The sequence below is a fragment of the Tupaia chinensis genome, unplaced genomic scaffold, assembly GCF_000334495.1.
Source record: "Tupaia chinensis unplaced genomic scaffold, TupChi_1.0 Scaffold000362_1, whole genome shotgun sequence".
Taxonomy (NCBI): Eukaryota; Metazoa; Chordata; class Mammalia; order Scandentia; family Tupaiidae; genus Tupaia; species Tupaia belangeri.
This window is the reverse complement of record NW_006159859.1, coordinates 1,510,467-1,531,096: the sequence shown is the minus strand read 5'-3', so window position 1 is coordinate 1,531,096 and position 20,630 is coordinate 1,510,467. Positions and strand designations below refer to the sequence as shown.

The 20,630-nt window shown below is 36.0% G+C and overlaps 1 protein-coding gene across 1 annotated transcript in view; it reads right to left on the bottom strand.

The window, feature by feature from the left end:
- Nucleotides 1-11,086: 11,086 nt before the first annotated feature.
- NDST3 (N-deacetylase and N-sulfotransferase 3) overlaps nucleotides 11,087-20,630 on the bottom strand; it is a 142,428-nt gene continuing 132,884 nt past the window's right edge. The window contains exons 12-13 of the mRNA XM_027773668.1: nucleotides 14,005-14,107; nucleotides 11,087-11,850 (exon numbers count right to left, since the gene is read on the bottom strand). Of these exons, the coding sequence (XP_027629469.1) occupies nucleotides 11,731-11,850; nucleotides 14,005-14,107 (223 nt within the window). The 3' untranslated portion in view covers nucleotides 11,087-11,730. The remainder of the gene's footprint in view (nucleotides 11,851-14,004; nucleotides 14,108-20,630) is intronic.

Below are 20,630 nucleotides of genomic sequence, written 5' to 3'. Positions count from 1 at the left end.
AATCCTGTGTTATTTAACATTTGAATTTATTTCTTGCTGTATAGAAACAAAACAGTTATAAGCCTTTGTATGATTGAGGAAATACATATTTTATTAATCAAAATTATACTGATTTATAAAAAGTCATACTTTTTTCCTAATACTTATATGTAAGAAAATAGGCCATATTAACATTATACTTGGCCCAGTTTTACCTTCCTTTTTAAGTTATTTACTATTAAATAAGTTAATTAGTTCAACAAGTATTTATTGAAAACCTATTATATGTCAGAGACAAGACATGTAGGTGTGGGGATACACTGATGGAAGAAAACAAATATGCTTAGGAGAAGACATCTAATGTAACACGGTAGTAGATTATATGTCTATAGATTATGGGTGCCATAGTTTAAAAAAAGATTAGATGAGGGTGATAGGAATCAGGAATTTCAAGGTAGAAGGTAAAGGGTGAAATTTTATGTAAGGTTGCCCATGCAGGTTGTCTTGAGAACATGGCATTTAAGCAAAGCTCAAATAAAATGGGGGAGTTAGCTGTGTGGATATTGAGGGCATTTGAGCACAAAGCTCTGAAGATATCAAGAAGACAACTCAGCTGTTGCAGAATAAGAGAAGGGAAAAGGGTAGCTATAGTCACAAAGGCAATGGATACCAGATCATGTAAGGCCCCACAGGACCAAGACTGTATTCTGAATGAAAAATAGAGTGATTTCATGATCACAGAGGAATGCTCTGACTTAATTGTAAAAAGAGTTATGCTGGATGGTGGGTTGACAATAGATCATAGTAGATAAGCATGAAAGCAGGGAGGACATCGAGAATAAAGACAGTAGCATCTCAGAAGAGGTGGCAGCAGTGCAGGGGGTAAGAAGTGATTGGTTTGGGATAGATAAAATTGAAGATAGAGACATCAGGGATTTTTTTTTTTTTGAGAGGTTTTTGCTATAGGGCACATAGGGCACGTGTGCTCACCAGAAAGACAGAGAGACAGAGAGACAGAAAGTGAGACATCACCCCCAAAGGGGGATGGCCACACCACAATCCCTTCTCCTCCATTCTCCTCTCAGGATCTTGGACATGCACGCACATGTGCCTGGTGTGAGTTTAAGTCACTGGGTCTGGGACTCGAACCGTGGTTGACTACATGGGATTACAGCAACGTAGCCATTATGCCAACTGCTGGTCCCAAGACAACAGAGATTCTTGACAGATGGAATGTGGGTGTGCTAATCAATTGTCTACAGACTCCTTCATTATAATCACAGATCATGACTACATTCTAGGGGATAAGATTATAAAATAGTATTTCTCTTAGAGTGTGTCTACCACAGGATGAAAGGGATTATTTTGGAGGAAGATCACAATCTATATATGTACTTCCAGACCCAAGCCCAACTACATCACTCTACCTACTGCTAGCTTATCTCAACAGAGGGAGGGTCGATCAGTAGCCTGCCTCTAGCCTCCTACTTGATTTTTATTTTTTCCTGAGTCTCCAATGTAGCTAACTGAACCTGGACATATAGTGGGTATAAATTCTATAATCTACAACTTGTGCAGAAATGTAGCTTTCCTAGTTTTCAATAATTGTTCTCATTCAGGATATTTTGCATCACTTCATGGACTTTTTTTAAAAAAAGAATTATTTAACTTTATTTATTTAAATTTGACCAGAAAGGGACAGAGCAAGAGAGAGTGAAAGCAAGAGAGAGAAAAAATGAGAAAGCAAGGTGTCAGGTCCAGGACTCGAACCATGGCCAGCCATATGGGAGTCCAGCACTCTTGACCACCATGCCACCTGCTGGCCTCTACTTCATGGACTTCTAAGTCTCTTTTAGGAAAACCTTGTCAAACTCAGAATTTTTCTCTTTTTCTTCTGCAAGTGGTCATGGCAATGAACATGCAGCGAGAGCAGCACTGTGCCTCAGCCATCACCTGTCCTCTGCTGGCACTGGATGGACCTCATCACATTTGGTCTTGGGTAAGTGGCCTTTAGCTTCCCTGGTCAGTGCTCCTCCTATGGCCTACAGTCATCCTAGGTACAGGTTATTAAGGGTCCTCTTGGTCCCAGCTATCAGATGCCATTGGATTTAAGATGACTTTGGATTTAGAGATTTCTTCAGCTTCTGTGGAGAACGGGATTTTTAATGTGTTTTTCTGCATTTCTGCGAAGCCTGTACAATATAAAGCTATCTGTGGCAAGGATAAAATGTGCTACGTCTACTATTTGGTAAAGGAGAATCTGTACTATTGATGGACAGAGTGCATGGAGGAGGTTGCTTCTTTGCGGAGTTTTAAACTGGTGGTAGCTCCACTGTTTGATTCTCAATCTGGAGGATCTCTTATCCTTGGTTGCAAGGAGGATGGGCAGGGGAGAAGAGACCTAAATCTATGTTTACCTTTCCTTTCTCTTTTCAATATTCTTTCATCTCTAGCCAGTCTAGGAGTAGAATGAGAAAGTAGATGAGAAGAGGTGTGGCCTGATTTTTCATATATCTTTTTCTAGTCTGTTGTTTATGGTGTAGGTCTTGGTGTTATGTACTTAATTTGCTTCCACTTGTCATGCAACATCTCTCATACTTTTTGGTCTCAGCATTTTTTTACACTCTTAAAAAGCATTGAGGGACTAGCAGGTGACATGGTGGTTAAAGTGCTGGACGCTTCCACATGGCTGAAAAATGGTTTGAATCCTGGAATTGGTGGCTTGCTTTCTCACTTTCCCTCTCTCTCTCTGTGTATGTCTTTGTCTGATCAAATTAAACTAATAAATAAAATGAATAATAAAAAGAAATAATTTATTCTTAAAAAAATCATTGAAGGGACCAGCAGATGGCATAATGGCTATATTGCTGGATTTCCACATAGTTGACTGTGGTTTGAATCCCAGACCAGTGGCTTAAAAATCATGCCAGGGGGAACCAGCAGTTAGCGTAATGGCTATGTCGCTGGACTCCCACGTTGTCGACCGCACTTCGCATCCCAGACCCAGTGGCTTAAAACTCACGCCAGGCGCGTGTGCGTGTGTGCCCAAGATCCCAAGAGGAGAATGGAGGAGAAGGGATTGCGGCATAACCATCTCCCCTAGGGGGTGATTTCTCACTTTCTGTCTCTATATCTCTCTCTGTCTGGCAAGTGCACGCGCCCTATAGCGAAAACCTTTCCAATAAAAAAAGAAAAAAGAAGAAAAAAATCATGCCAGGCACATGTGTGTATGTGCCCAAGTTCTTGAGAGAAGAATGGAAGAGAAGGGATTGCAGTGTGGCTATCCCTCTGGGGAGTGATTTCTCACTTTATGTCTCTCTGTCTCTCTGGCAAGCTCATGCACCCTATAGCAAAAATTTCTCTAAAAAACAATCATTGAACCCCACAAGAGTTTTGTTTATAAGGGTTATGCCTATAAATATTTATGGTATTAGAAATTAAAATTGAGACACTAGAAAGCAATTAATTTCAAATTAATAAAAGCAAATCCTAATGATTATAGTTTTAATGAAAAAACTTAAAAAATTACTGAAAAGAGTGATATTCTGTTACATTTTTGCAAATCTCTTTAATATTTGGTTTTATAGAAGAATTCTAAATTTTCTTATCTCTGCATTCAGTTTTTTTGATATGCTGTTTTTGTTGAAATATATGAACATAATCTGGCCTTACATAGATACAGGGATCTTTAAAAAGTTCATGAAAAGTGCATATTATGAAGAAACTGCATGAATTAAAAAAAATTCATCCAAAATTCCTTGCATTTAGTTCCATTTTCTGCAAACTCTTAAAATATCCTTATATGTATTTGAGAATAGTAACTGTATATTTACAGCTTTTTCAGAAAATTGTGACTATTCTTCTTTGATACTACACTAAAACTCGACAAGGATTATTTACAATGTACAATTTGAAACCAAATCAATGCACTTTTTCATATTGTGCTACATTCAAATCTACTGGCCTATCCTGAGGGTGGATCTTTTAGTATTGTAGTGACTGTATCATGTATGATAGTTCTGTGATTCCATGCAGTAATCATTTAGAAAATATTGGTTTACTGAGTTATGCGAATCTTCCAAATGCTGATGCTTTTCACTGGAAAATATTAAAAAATTACATTTAGTAATATTATCACGATCTCATTAGAAATGTTTTTAAATAGGAAAATAATGTCAAACTCATGATAGCTGACACAGATTCTATAAAATTGTAATTTTCATTTTAAAGCTCAAATTTTATCATTAGCAACAAGTATTGTAAATTGTTTTCTTTAAAGTGAAAGGCTCACTTTGTTCATTTTGAAGAGAGTGTCTGCCAATTGCTGCAAATCTAAATAACTAAAGTTCTCTGTCAGTCATTCTTTCAAGTGAAAATTATGTTCTACAAAAAAGTGCCTACTTGAACTTGCTGTAAACAATTGCTCAAGTGCTTTCTTTTCTTAAAATTTTTTTGAGACACCATTCAGTGGTGTTCATAATTTTTGGTCCCAAGATTCTTTTACACTCTTAAAAATCTTGGTGACTAGCAGTTGGCGTAATGGCTATGTCATTGGATTCCCATGTAGTCAAACACAGTTCGAGTCCTGGACCCGATGGCTTAAACTCACAACAGGTGTGTGTGTGCGTGCCCAAGATCCTGAGAAGAGAATGGAGGAGAAGGGATTGCACTGTAGCCATCCCCTCGGGGGGTTATTTCTTACTTTCTGTCTCTGTCTCTCTCTGTCTTTAGGGTGAGCACACACGCCCTATAGCAAAAGTCTCTCAAAAAAAAAATGTGATGATGAAGAATACAGAGACTGTTAGTAGCAGTATTGATTCCATATCAACAGTTTTACCCATTTTTGTTATTAGACCGTCAGTGAAAATATTAACACAATGATAAAAGGATATAATGACTGGTATTACTATGAAAATAGTCTTGAGCTTGCCTACCTCTTGAAGGGGATACAGATCTGCCAGGAAAGGGCTCAAACTCTATGACAGGTTTTACTTACTGTTTATCTCATGGATCACATCCGAAATCTGAAGTTCAAGTCATTTGCTGCTTAGATCTCTTGTTCCTGTGCTCCTCCCACCAGATGTACACTGTTGGTCTTGGATATTTATAGATTTATTTCTAAAACTATTAGCTTATTGTGATTGTTGTTATAAAAGTAACATATGCGCTTGGAAAGAAATTCTCCCTGCTTTTTAGCTTCATTTATAAAGGTAATGCACTTTTACCATTTCTGTTTAAGTCTGGGTGATCATTTCTGTAGTTGCAATGACCCTTTTACATTAATTTCTTGATTTGTCAACTTTAAGCTGTATTTGTTGGCTGCCCACATGATAAATGAGGCATTTAGCTAATTTATATCATTGTTCCTCATACTGTTACTTGTCTTTCTGATTTTTGAGCATTGATTTATATCCGTATATTTTTGTTTCTAGGACTTCTTGTGGTCATATTTGTAGCTTTAAATAATGTACCTAAACATTATTTCTGCTAAGCTTGACACAAGCCAAGAGCAGACCAGGGGACTGTTCTTTGCAGAGATTCCAAAGAGAAGTGAGGGAGGTCAAGTTATTCAAACTCACTTTCTGTTCCCAGTTTTCCTGCTTAGATAAGTCATGATTCTTCTTCTGTAGCAGAGTAGGTGAGGGACAGAGAGAATCAAATGTTATAACTGATATACCTCCACATGGTAAAATAAAGTAAGAGAAAAAGTAGTTTTCTTCTTATTAACAATCACATTTGATGACCATTGACAGATGGGAAAACTGAGTTTGAAAAGTCACCTACCCCATGTTATTTAGTTAACAATAGATAACAGACTACGGTCCACTCTATCTTCTCTCCTGTTCTAGTTATACTGAGGATATCCTGTAAATAACTGGTGATAACAATTTGGTTTTATCAAGTTGATCATAAGTTGGAGTGTGATTTTACCAATATTTTACTTTCAAACTTTCTTGTTATTTAAATTATAATCTTTAAATTCTTATGTATTTGTCAATTTTTTCATTTGTATGCAAAGGAAGTTTCATTTTTGTTAGCATATTTGTTTTATGGGTTTAAAACATTTTGTTTGTGTCAAAGCACATAAATTAAGTTCTAAAATAAAAAACCAAAGCCATAGGAGATATAGCATTTTGAGCTTGCATTTCTATTTACAGTGTTTTAAAGAGGAAAAAAAAAACCCTCAGGTTCAGAATATTACTTACCAAACAGAGAAAAGATGACTTATCTTTTTCGGTCTTCACTGTATACATTATGTATATTTCAGAGCAAGGTCTGGTTTCCATTTCAGTAATTGATTTGAAATAGAGCATTTTGGCATTAGAAATGTAGACAGCAGTTATTTATTCACTATAACCAAGAAGCCGCTTGAGGTAGACAGTTTTCTGTAAGATTTGTCACAGTTTCTATGTGCTTTGGAAATGTCTCTAATTTCATTAAGCTTAATTCAGTTTTCTGTATGGTAAAATGTGGGCAAATACATTCTTTTTAACAATATCATAGAGATTTTATGCTGTGAGCATTTAATATGTGGAATTTGCTTTGGCTTCCTTGAAAGGAATTACTAAGTAAATGTGATAGCTAATTGTATGGGTCAACTTGACTAGGCCAGATGATTCCCAGTAACTGATTAAACGTCGTATTTTTGTGTCATTAAATAATCACATCAATATAGTAAAAAAATATATATGGGTATGTATCTTCTATTGGTTCTGTTTGTCCAAAGAACCCTTGTTAATAACAGTAAATGAGAAACCTGACTTGAATCTTGCAAGTGAATATTTTTTCTTACTGATGGACACAATTCATGATTCTTCTTCCTTTAAGAGATGATCCAAAGGAAATGGTGAAAGTCTCTGGTTCTAATTTTAGTGACTTAATAATGTTTGCATTTATAACTTGTGGGAATAGATTGGGAAGTGATAGAAATTTGAACATTAGAATTGCTGCAGGATGGGACCAGCAGGTGGTGTGGTGGTTAAGGTGCTGGACATTCCCACGTGGCCAACCACGGTTCAAGTCCTGGACCTGGTGGTTTGCTTTCTCACCTTCCCATATTTTTTCTCTCTGTCTGTCTCTCTCTGGTCAAATTAAAATAAATGAATAAATAAAATTAAATAAATAATTCTTTTTAAAAAAAGAATAGCTGTAGGAATAATGGAAAGAGAAGGTTAAAAAATGAATTTTTTTTTTCTTGGCGAGGTTTTTGCTATAGGGCACGTGCACTCACCAGACAGACAGAGACAGAAAGTGAGAAATCACCCCCCATGGGGGATGGCCATGCCACAGTCCCTTCTCCTCCATTCTCCTCTCAGGATCTTGGGCATGCAAGCACACACGCCCAGTGTGAGTTTTAAGCCACCGGGTCCAGGACTCAAACCGCGGTTGACTACATGGGAGTCCAGCGACATAGCTATAATGCTAACTGCTGGTCCCCCTAAAATGAATTTTTAATATACTATTAAATATGTGAATAACTTTTACTGTGTAACATATATTAATATATATTAAGAGCAATGAATATGCAGGGAACATATGTTTGACACAAATTGGGGACAATAAATGGCAAGAACTAATCTCACTGGGTGGGGGAAGTGGCCCCTAAGTTCTGTTATGTACCCTAGGCCACAGGTGATAGGTTTATTCAAGATAAATTCTAGATTTTCTTGGGTATGGTACATGCCACACTGCGTATTGGTAAGGTTGTTGTTGTTGTTGTTTTTAATTCAGATAAATAGAACCTGCAGCATATGAGCAGAAGATGAGAAGGGATGTCCCAACACAATCAGTGAGGCAGACAAAAAGAGAGGAATTCCTCTTTCCTCTGCTTTTTGTCTTATTTAGGTCTTCAGCAGATTGGATGATACCCACCTAAACTGGAGAAGGCAGAGGACTTTACAAGCATACCAGTTCAAATGCTAATCTTATCCAGAAATACCTTCAATGACATTCCAGAGATAATAGTTAATCTAGATATCCCATGACCCAGTCAAGTTGACACATAAAATTAACCATCACATCTTGACCTTACAAATTTACTCTTGGGTAAAGTAAGTGAAAAGATGAACATTCCAAGCCAACCCAGAAACAATTTCTCAAGAGCAGTCTACACAGGGGATGAATTCCTCTATCATGACTGCTTACTGGGAATGAGTATGTGTGTGCTGGGTGTGGGTGTAGGAAGAAGGGCAGTAGTTATGTTGTAGCTGATAGATAGGCAGAGCCAGCTTTGACAGAACAGAACTTGGCTATAGAGTATAGTTTAAAATTAGAGAATTATCATCATATCAAAATATTGATGCCTACCCATTAATGAGGCATTCCTTGGGGCTAAAATGTGTCTCCTGGAAATTGTTGGGGCTATTTCTAGAGAATATTGGGTTCTCGGAAAAGTCGTGACACATTTTTACATAGAAAAACGTATCATGACTTTTCCAATCACCCAATATAGTAGTAAGTTAATGTAACCACTCCCATTGATGGGTAGGTTTATAAACTGGTCACGAGTTGGTGACCAGAAGCAAGCCTGTTGGGGAACTGAGTAGGTGCATTTAGATAGAGTAGGTGGCAACATAAGAAAATCTGATGTCTAGAAAAGAAAGGGGTAGGAATAGAGAAAACAACATTTGTGGATAATGAAGATAAACATCTGATTTTACCTGCCTTATTTTGCAGATATTGATTTTACTAAATTTTTATGAAGGAGAGACTAGTGAACATCTTTTTAATATCTAAATAAATAGATTTGTGGGGAGCAGAAGAGAATACTGGGAATAAGAAATACTGTAATCATTCAGGTTCTCAAATCTGTTAATAGCTGGGCAGGTCTCTTACTCTCCTAGTCTAGGATCCCACAAATGACCTAGGATTTGCTTTATATCTATTAAAACCCAAACCCAAAACACATCACTACCAACAACACCTACATTTAGGAGAAGGATCTGTGAAAAGTTGTATTAAAAATCCAAACAAAACCCTTGGAAGTTTTCCATCCATCTCTTCATTTTGAATTATGTTACTGATATCTTTCTTTTATAAATATGTACTACACGCTCCCCCGACCAGAGGCAAAAAAAAAAAAAAAAATCAAATACCTATTACTTCTTGTCTAAAATCACCAGGCCCACACTCTTCACTTTTTTATCAGTTTATTGTTGTACATATGAGGTATCATGCTACTATCAGGATTATATCCAGGTTTTTTATTTTAAAAAACTCAGAGAAAAAAATGTTTCCAGTAATTTTCATTCAATGTGAATGACAAGAATATTATATCTATAAACATTGAAATAATCATTTCATTTCTTCCTGAGGAAGTTTCATGGTTTAAGCAATGAAAAGGGAAATCTATACAAAGCTAGTTTTAAATCACATTCTCTCTCATTCTTTTCTTATGTGCATTTATGTTACTTTCAGAATAGTATAATAACCAGCTGAAGTTTATAATGTAGAAAATATGATGTACTTTAGATTTTGATGCTATCTCTAAGACACATTGAGTAGTCAAAAATTCTTCCAGAGGTTTGCTGTTCTAGGTAGCATAATATGTGTATTTGGGAGTAAGAAAAATTTGATACAATCCCTTCTTTTTTTCTTCTTTCATTATATGAGAATTGAATATGTTTTTGACACTTAGGAATGAACTGTCCAGGTGACTCAGTTTACCTAGACAGAGTACTGCAATCAACAGTTTTGTTTGGTAGTTCAAATGTACATCTCATTATTAGCAAATAAATGTATCATTTTCTTTTTATTAGCAGAAATGTCGCCAAATGAAAACAAGACACTACTAATTGTTGTGGTTGGACTTACTAAGTTTGACCCTCTTAAGCTAGTTTTCTTAAATTAGTGAGGATAAAAAACTATGATAATGTTTCTAGCATGTTTGGCATATCCCACTTCAAAAGAGTGCAGTAAACATGACGGTTGTTTATCATATTTGTCCAAATGACTTCAATTTTGCTTTTACAGTCGGCGATCTTAAACATTGGTTTTTCTCCAATTCTTTGTGCTAGTAGTTTGTTTAAAATCATATTATTCTTTGGGAACATGAACTTTAGAAAAACACTGAGCTAATAATTATAATTACATTTAAAATTTATAGTAAGTGGAAGATTTATACAATTTGTTTTCTATTTAGTTAATAATTTACAGTTTAGTTTTACACATTATAATGACAATGAGGATATTTAGGTAGTAAATTTTCTTGCATTTTTTTTTCCTAATCATACCTTTGATAATATTTTATAACAGCTTATATAGTCATAACAGAATTTAGTACTAAAATTTTATGTATATATACAGTATGTTTAAAAAATTAGTAAATATTAAGACAGGAAAATAAGTAGGACATCTTCCTTCATTTTGAGGGGGACTACTTTATTAATCATGTATATACTTTAAAATTCAAATGTAAATATAGTTCAAGAATCATGCCTCGGTCATCTTTGGACTTCCTACATTTAATTCCGTAGGTAATCCATAAATTTAACTATGTTCTGTCGTCTTCCCTAAGAGTGATGTGTGAAATATTCTGAAGACTGTGACTCTGTCCTGCTGGCTTCTCTGCCTTGTAGTAACACTGTCATTGCAAATATCATGTTACAAATCATATATTAGTTTGTTTTTGTGATAAATCTCTATATTACACAATTTTATTTTGAACTATCTGGAAAAATGTAGTTTTTCAATAATTTAAATGTAAATAGCCTAAATACATCATCTAGGAACTGTCTCTAGTTTTTTAAAATAGATTTTGCTCTGGGGAACATTAAAACAACAACCAAAAGTGAGTCACATTTGAAAGTCAGTCTGTTAGTAGAGATAACACACCTCAGATTCTATGCATGCCTTTCTGTAGAACTAGTGAGGGCTACTGGAATAGACTTGCAGCTTACAGCTAGTGGACACAGAGCTCTTGATGATATATCCTTAAACCCCTAATCATTTCTCCCTTTTAGAGGATTTAGTCAGTACACTTTACATTGCTATTTGGACTGTTTCTAGTTACCATCCAACAGCTTTACAATATGTATTTCAGTATAACAGTTACATTATGATGGAAAAATTTGTAATTTTTACATAAATGCACTGGTCTATGTATATGCAAAAAAATCACTTTTTTTTTTTTGCTATAGCACTTATTATTTTTTGATGCAGGTAAAGTTTATATGTAACTTTTCCACTCTGATGAAGCACAAATTATAATTTACAGTTCTTTCTAAATACTTCAGTGGATTTAAATTTTGGCAAGCATTTTTCATGGGTGTTATGCTTTTTGCATTTTATATTACATTGTATTTTGTCTCTTCTTTTGCAGGACACCTTATAGAATCAAAGAATTAGAAAACATTTTACAGGCAGACAGTGGTCTAAAAATCTACAGAGACACAATCTTAGTTGATATATAAAAGTGGAAATATTACCATGAAATGGAACAGTTTTGCATTTCTATTTGATATTTACGTTGGTGGTTACTGACTTCCACATGAGTGCCCAGTAGTCTTCAATAATCCCACAGGCTCAGATATGGGTCAAGAGAAAGGCCATAGGTCTCAAGGCTTGTAATAGAAATGTTTTTGTTTTTGTTTTTCCTAATCATCCACATGCCAGCACATGGAAGGAACTTTGTTCTTTTTTTCTCATTTGAAGAGGTATATTTTCCAACAGCCATTTGGTAGCTTCTGGGAGCTTTGGACAAGGTGCAATGTTTCATGGAAGATGAATTCTCCAGAGGTTTTCCGCTCAGTGCTATCTCACTTTCTGTAGCTCCTGTCTCAGCCAGGAGGGCAGAGGCTGCCCCAGTTTGTGCAGCAGCTTTGAGAGTTCCACATTGTGATCTCGATAGTAGCTTGACAGAAATGCCCTGCTCTGAGCAGGGAGGAGAGAAAAGTACATTTGATTTTATTCTCTTTATTAAAGTACATTTCAGAATCAGATACTCCTTACATATATATTGCCATTGATTAATAATTTGCATTAAGCGTCTGAACTATGTATTTAGCAGAGCTTACGATGTTTTGCTGATAATCTTGATGGGGAGTACTGTGCTGGGAGGGGTCTGTTTGAGGAGTGATGTGATGATATTGGACCATTGTCTGCTCTAATCAGGCTTTCTTCACATTTGTACTGTACTTCCATTACTTGTGTGGAGGCTCCTTAACTGACTCCTCACTGTTTGCACAAAACCATTCACTCTATTCACTCAGATAAACCCAGTATGTATTACATGTAACTGTGTCGAGAGAGCTAGAAGAATTAATATGAGAAATACTCTGAAGGTATATTTTAATAACCAACCAAAGTAAATAGGAGTTCTGGGGATGCAATTTGTTGATCAGAACAAGAGATTCTCTCGTCCTGCCTTTTATTATTATTATTTTTAAATTATGATTTCTGGTTTATATTTAATCATTATATATCTTTGTGGACTACAGTATGCCTTTTTAAGCCATGCATACAGTGTATACAATCAAATAAAGACTATATACATATTCATTTCCCCCATGCCGTCTATATAAAATCTATTATAAGTTTATTGAGGCATGTATCTTTATCAGGTTGGGCATAAAAAATTGTCTTCAAAGTCTTGTTAGGTAAAAGCACTCAGATACTTTTTTTCTGCTTAGATAATGTTTTGAGATCATCTTGGAATTCTCAATCAATACAATGTAGAACATTGCAGGGGAAAAATTCCAAGTAATATTTTAATTTTTGAGTCAATTTGGTAAAAAGTTTTTTTTTTTCTTACCAAATTTAAAATCATAATCTGCTTGCATTCTTCCATCCAAACTATATACTAACTAGATTATTTTAAAATATTATTAATAAATATTAACATATGTGAACTCAGCATTAAAGTAAAAATACAGGGTGTATAAGTTGCAAAAACTGTAGTATTAAGTGATTGTTATGTCACCATTCTAAACAGAATGAGCATGAAGTAAACACTTGGCCAAGTGTGTGGTTCTATTCCTGAAAGCTTAAATTATCTGCTAGTGTGTTAGACATTTGGGAAATATATTAATTATTTTATCTTGCTAGCATATTAATAGTCCAAAGCTTAATGTATTATATCAGGAATTAATCTTATTACTCAGGCCACATTATTATTACAGAGTGAATTAGCAAAAAAAACCCAAAAAAAACAAAAAAAACACTCTTGTTCCTATTTCCAATTTTCAGTTAATACATTTCCTGTCTTAGTTTCAATTAACATTTTAGTGATAAAATTTCTGTGCAAATATCATTCTTTTTGGAATGCAATGTTATCCTTTTTGTTCTGATTCAAAATGGAAGGTTCTGGGAACCTGCAGTTAGCGTAATGGCTATGTTGCTGGATTCCCATGTAGTCGACCGTGGTTTGCGTCCTGGACCCGGTGGCTTAAATTTCATGCCGGGCGCGTGTGTGCGCACCCAAGATCCTGAGAGGAGAATGGAGGAGAAGGGATTGCTGCGTGACCATGCCCCCTGGGGGGTGATTTCTCGCTTTCTGTCTCTATGTCTCTCTCTGTCTGGCGAGCGCACGCACCCCGTAGTGAAAAAAGCCTCTAAAAGAAAAAAATAAAATAAAAAAGGAAGGTTCTATTGTTTTCTTTATTTTTGTATGACAAGAATAAGTAATAATAATATATCCTTGGAAAAATCAAAACAAGCAACCTAGGCATACTGAAATCTAAATATCACTTGCTAGAAAGTCTGTATTTTATTCTAACCACTTTTCTAAGAAAATATATATATGATTTTTCTTTCTTTCTTTTTTTTTTTTGAAGGCATGTGTGCTTGCCAGAGACAGACAGTGAGAAGGAAAGTGAGAAATCACTCTCCTCCTCCCCCAATTCTTCTCCTTGCGGGGTGGGCACACATGCGCATGTAACCAACATAATTTTTAAGCTGCCAGATCCAGGACTTGAACTGTAGTCAGCCATGTAGGAGTCCGGCACCTTAACCACCGTGCCACCTGTTGACCCCAATATTATTTTTTATTTTGCTTATTTTATCTATAATTGTAAGCTCTATACTTACATCAGAATCCATTGGAGGGTATTTTCTTCCTTTGCTCTTTCCAAGGCATTTCGTTTTACCTTCTTCTAGTAGCTGACACCAGAAACCTTTATGAGAATCAAACCTAAAAAATAAAAAATACAAAGGAAGTATTTTTAATCAATTTATATAAGATATAATGACCAATAACATAATATTTTTACTTGGATATCTATTTATAACCAGGGAAACTGGAATCTTTAAAAATTACATCCATTGTATAGTCTTCTGGCTTGTATTTCAGAATTCTCAGTCCATCTGTTATATTTATGAGTTTGCCAGATTCCTAATAGAAAAATTGTCAGCAGAAGTCTCCTATTAATAGAAATTAATAAGGCTACCTCCTTCATCTTGGAGGAAAAAGAATTCATAATTTTTAAGTGCATTCTTTTTCTTTGTAGGGTTTACAAATGATAAGTCAGTCTTTTATCCATATCGATGGATTTAGATGGTACTTGTACTTCTTTTGGTAGTAAGCTTTGTTTTAATATTTTAAATCCCTACCTGTAAATGAGATTTTCATCATAATTATAGCAAAAATAATAGTAGCATGTTAAGCATATATTAGATTGTTGGAAAAATCATGACTTTTTAATGTTTTTCTATGCAAAATGCATCATGACTTTCCGGACAACCCAATATTTTAGTTTACTGAAATACTCTGTATAACTGTTTCTTCTTTGATCCTTTATTTGAACCCCTTAGGATACGGTAGGATGCTTTCCATTGTATATCACTTAGTGTAGTGTTTGGCTCTTATGAACATCCACCAAATATTATTGAATTAAACCATGAAAAAAAAGAAATGGTTGTCAAGGTTTATTTATAGTGTATATAATCAAACAAGGATATATACATATTCATTTCCCCCATGCCTTCTATTGGGTCATTGGAAATTCCCAATTGGAAATTCTATGCAAAATTACATCATGACTTTTCTGAGAACCTAATATATCCAACCCCTGGTTTTCAAATTCTCATTGTCCATTTATGTAAGTTTCCAAAATAAATTAGTATTAAAAAATTCATAAATTTATTCATTTTAATATATAAATTAACTGACCAATGCAGTTGCCAGGTTCAGGTGTTTAACTAATTATAATTTCTAAATGCAAAGATTTTTGTCATGGTCACTGATGGCAAGGTTTACTTGAGAATGGATATATTCATGGCAAAATGTAAAGTTTTTTTTAAAAAGTTAGTTCATACAAATTAGCACAATTCCATGCTAAGCTTTATTTTTCCTGCTTTTTCTCAAATGATAAAGCAGTTTCAGAACATTATATGACATGTAAGGTGAAAGTTAATGTCAGTATGTCACACCTATTTATAATTTGGAGATTAAGGTTATGTAGAATAAGAGTCATAAAATGCCAATTTACTTAATAGAATGAAAAAGTTACCACTTATATTGTCTTAAGCTTATAGAGATTATTTCAAATCACACCCACACTGAGAAAATCTGACCTTTTTTTTTTTTTTAAAACCCCATATTCAATAAGTCATTTAAAATTTATGGTACCAGTATTAAGTCATTTTAAAACAACATAGACTATTGATGTATGAAACTTGGAAGTATTGAACACTTTCTTTAGCAATTATGGAAAGGAATAAAAAACACTGGACAATGGAAGCTTATTGCTATTCTTTTTGAAAAGAGGTTTTCTGTTTGTTTTCTTCAGAGAGATTTTTGCCATAGGGAGTGTGCGCCCTTCAGAGAGACAGAAAGACAGAAAGCGAGAAATCATCCTCTGGGGGGATGGCGATGCCATAATCCCTTCTCCTCCGTTCTCTTAAAATCTTGGACACACACACACACAGACACACACACGTGCCCATCGTGAGTTTTAAGCTGGATCTGGGATTTGAACCGTGGATGACTATGTGGGAGTCCAGCGACATAACCATTATGCCATCTGCTGGTCTCAAAAAGAGTTTTGATACTAGAATTGGCTATATTGGAAATAATCAGTTTAGAGACCTGTTACATTGGCATAATCTTTCATACCAAGACTGTATAGTAAATCCTGTGTATAGTCTTAGTTTCATTCATTTATTCTATATGTGAAAAGCACTAGATTTATGTTGTTAGTTCAGAACTCATATCAGTGTGCAGTTTAGTACAGCCTTAGAAAACTTTAACCAGAGATAGTCTCCATTATCACTCGCAGGAAAATGAGAAGCAATACCAAAGTGCACAAACGATGTCTTGACAACTCAACTAGTATAAACAACATTTCTAAGAGTATACATATTGTACTCCCTCATCGCCAATATTTCCAAAGCACCACAGCAAGAAGTATCAGTACAGGGTTACTCTAACCAGAGTAACTCAACCTACTGACAGGTTTCAGATAAACAACTGCAAACGGCATGCGGTGAAGGAAGATCAATTTAGACATAAGACAATGACATGAAACTTCAATATTCTTTAAGCACACTGCTGGTTTTTACTAAGTGTGTCAGGCCAACTGATGATTAAGATGAAAATGTAAAAAGAAACAGAATGGAAGGGCATTTTCTCTATCACCAGGGTGAGAGATTGGGCAGCCCTGCTGGGTCAGAAACTGGTGTCAGGGACTACATGTATCTTGCTCCTTTACCCTCTGAGCCCCCAACCAGGTCAGAGAACACAGAGTGGGTAATTTTAGCCAGATACATCCCAGGTGCAGAGGGACCCACAGTTCTTTGTATATAGTACGTTGCTTTGATATTAATTCTCTTAGGTTTCCACTGCCTTTTCTCAGCAGTGGAGGGTAATAAAAAGCTTGCTGCAAGGCTGGATGCAGAGGAGACGGATACACAGCATGCAGGTCAAGGACCATTCCATAAGAAAAGAGATTATGTCTTTACAGAACACTCCATTTCTTTTTTCTGAAATACACTACTTTGCTCTATACTCCATAAAAAAGACCCAAAGATAAGCCAACTTGAAATAGAAAACTGTTTAGAAAATAAAAGATTTTTTTTCCCCCTAAGAGATACTTACAACGATATAAAGCAGAAAGTGGACTTGGCTTTCTAACTGCAAACTAAAATCACTCAGCTGCCTTTAAGGTCAAGTCGAATGTTAAATATCTAACACAAAGGATCTATGTTACCGCTTGAACTAAGTGCCATAAAACTCTGACTGTACCAGTAGTATAGAAAACGCACAGGCCAGAAGGCTGAGAGTAACAGCAGAGTACATGATTCTCTGGAAAGAAGCTCAAAACTTCAGAATTTCACCTACTTCTTTATCCTCTAAACTCAAATGTCCCGCTTACATGTTTCTACATATTATTTGTACAAAACATAGGCAGTATTTGACAGTTTTCTGCCAATCTTTTACCACAAGGGATGCTGCTGAAAGGTAAAGATAGCCTGCCTTTCATTTTCTAAATTGATCCAGTATAAAGAGTACAGTAAAAAGGGTAAACAAATTGATCTATAGAACTGAATTTTATACAGAGAAATACAATGGAGGAATTCCATAATTCCATAATAACATTTTCTGACTTCTTTAAGTCTCCATGAGTCTAACATTAACAGTTGTTCTAGGCATGTGGGATAGCAACAAACATGACCCTCGTAAATCTGATCATGAACTCATAGGAACTACAGATTAAGTGGAAGTCATGTTTATTTTTTTATTTAAGGTTTTTGCCATAGGTTGCCTATACTCTCTGAAGAGAGACAGAGAAAAACACAGAGATAAAGTGAGAAATCATCCCCTAGTGGGGATGGCCATGTTGCAATCCCTTCTCCATTCTCCTCTCAGGATTTTGAACACACACACAGGCTTGGCATGATTTTCAAGCCACCAGGTCCAAGACTCAAACTGCGGTCAGCCATGTGGGAGTCCAGTGCTTTAACTCCTATGCTGAACCCTATAGTCTATACAAACATTAAATGTGGGACTAGCAGATAGCGTCATGGTTACATCACTGGACTCCCACGTAGTCAGATGCGGTTCAAGTTCCAGATCTGGTGGCTTAAAATTCATGCTGGATGTGTGTGCATGCACACCCAAAATCCTAAGAGGAGAATGAAGGAGAATGGATTGTGGTATGGCCATCACCCAGGAGGAGGATTTCTCACTTTCTGTCTCTCTATCCAGCAAGCACGTACACCAGATGGCAAAAATCTCTCTCTAAAATAAAATCACTAAATGAAATCAGGACTAGGGTGAGGTAAGACAGATACCTAGGACACAAAATTTAAGAAGGCACTCACTTGGCACAGATGTGCACAGATCTGAGAGTGAGAACCTACTGCCCCTCTTGCCTCTCTCTAGACCTAGTCACAGAGTTAATTATCTAAGAAAATCAGAGGAAATCAGCAAGAAAAAAAAATAAAACATAAACAAACCAAAAAACTATAGCAGTACTGTAATGGCTGAGGTCTCTGAAAGACTGGTGACAGAATCAGACTTACGGTGAAGCAAAAAATGGAAGTTTGTTTAAGCTCTCAGCCTGTTCAGTCTCTTACTGGGTTATTTCTTTTGTTGTCATTTTTGCTTTATTTTGTTTATCAGAGAGTGCATTCTCTTGCCAGAGGGAGAGTGAAAAAGAGAGAAAGTATCCCCACTGGGGTGTGGTCACATGCCTCAATCCCTTCTCTCTATCTCTGGATCTTACTGAAATCTTAGGCATGCCTGAATATGTACCTAGTGTGTTTTTTTAAGCCACTAGGGCTGAGATTTTTCGTTTTCTTCCTTTTGCTTTCTTTCTTTCTTTCTTTCTTTCTTTCTTTCTTTCTTTCTTTCTTTCTTTCTTTCTTTCTTTCTTTTTAAGGTTTTTGCCATAGGTTGCCTATACTCTCTGAAGAGAGACAGAGAAAAACACAGAGATAAAGTGAGAAATCATCCCCTAGTGGGGATGGCCATGTTGCAATCCCTTCTCCATTCTCCTCTCAGGATTTTGAACACACACACAGGCTTGGCATGATTTTCAAGCCACCAGGTCCAAGACTCAAACTGCGGTCAGCCATGTGGGAGTCCAGTGCTTTAACTCCTATGCTGAACCCTATAGTCTATACAAACATTAAATGTGGGACTAGCAGATAGCGTCATGGTTACATCACTGGACTCCCACGTAGTCAGATGCGGTTCAAGTTCCAGATCTGGTGGCTTAAAATTCATGCTGGATGTGTGTGCATGCACACCCAAAATCCTAAGAGGAGAATGAAGGAGAATGGATTGTGGTATGGCCATCACCCAGGAGGAGGATTTCTCACTTTCTGTCTCTCTATCCAGCAAGCACGTACACCAGATGGCAAAAATCTCTCTCTAAAATAAAATCACTAAATGAAATCAGGACTAGGGTGAGGTAAGACAGATACCTAGGACACAAAATTTAAGAAGGCACTCACTTGGCACAGATGTGCACAGATCTGAGAGTGAGAACCTACTGCCCCTCTTGCCTCTCTCTAGACCTAGTCACAGAGTTAATTATCTAAGAAAATCAGAGGAAATCAGCAAGAAAAAAAAATAAAACATAAACAAACCAAAAAACTATAGCAGTACTGTAATGGCTGAGGTCTCTGAAAGACTGGTGACAGAATCAGACTTACGGTGAAGCAAAAAATGGAAGTTTGTTTAAGCTCTCAGCCTGTTCAGTCTCTTACTGGGTTATTTCTTTTGTTGTCATTTTTGCTTTATTTTGTTTATCAGAGAGTGCATTCTCTTGCCAGAGGGAGAGTGAAAAAGAGAGAAAGTATCCCCACTGGGGTGTGGTCACATGCCTCAATCCCTTCTCTCTATCTCTGGATCTTACTGAAATCTTAGGCATGCCTGAATATGTACCTAGTGTGTTTTTTTAAGCCACTAGGGCTGAGATTTTTCGTTTTCTTCCTTTTGCTTTCTTTCTTTCTTTCTTTCTTTCTTTCTTTCTTTCTTTCTTTCTTTCTTTCTTTCTTTCTTTCTTTCTTTGTGAGAGATTTTTGTCATAGGGCACAAGTGCTTGCTGGAGAGACAGAAAGAGTAGGAGAGAGACTGAGAGACAGAAAGTGATAAAGCATCCCCTAGGAGGGATGGTCACACCACAATCCCTTCTCTTCCATTTTCATCTTGGGATTTTGGGCACACACGCATACACAGCCTGCATGAATTTCAAGCCTCCGAGCCCAGGACTCAAACTGTGGTAAGCTATGTAAGAGTCCAGTGCCTTAACCACTATGCCACCTGCTGGTCCTGGGATTGAGTTTTAATCATGGTCAGAAGATCTGGCATCCTTAACACTAGGCTACGGGCTGGTCATATTTCTTGCTATATAACATTGTTTCTGAAAGTTGCACAAAGAAAAAGAAAATCAGTTCCTAAACCACTAGTTAGTCACCTCTTTATGCTTTAAAGGGGTCCCAATATTGTTTGTTAAATAAGCTCAGCCTTACTAAGTTATTTCAAGTAGCCTCTTTTAAGGTTAATTATTGGCTTTAAGATTTACAACTGTTTTATTTCTCTATTTTCCTTCTGGGGAAATCTCTATATAATTAGAAGTCAGCAGAGAAGTTAGGACATTTGTCACTCTGTTGAAATGTTATTTTCCAAGTGTTTAATGTCAAATTGAAAAATAATAAGTATATAAGAAACAGTTAACCCAACAATTACATCCAAACTACATTTTTTC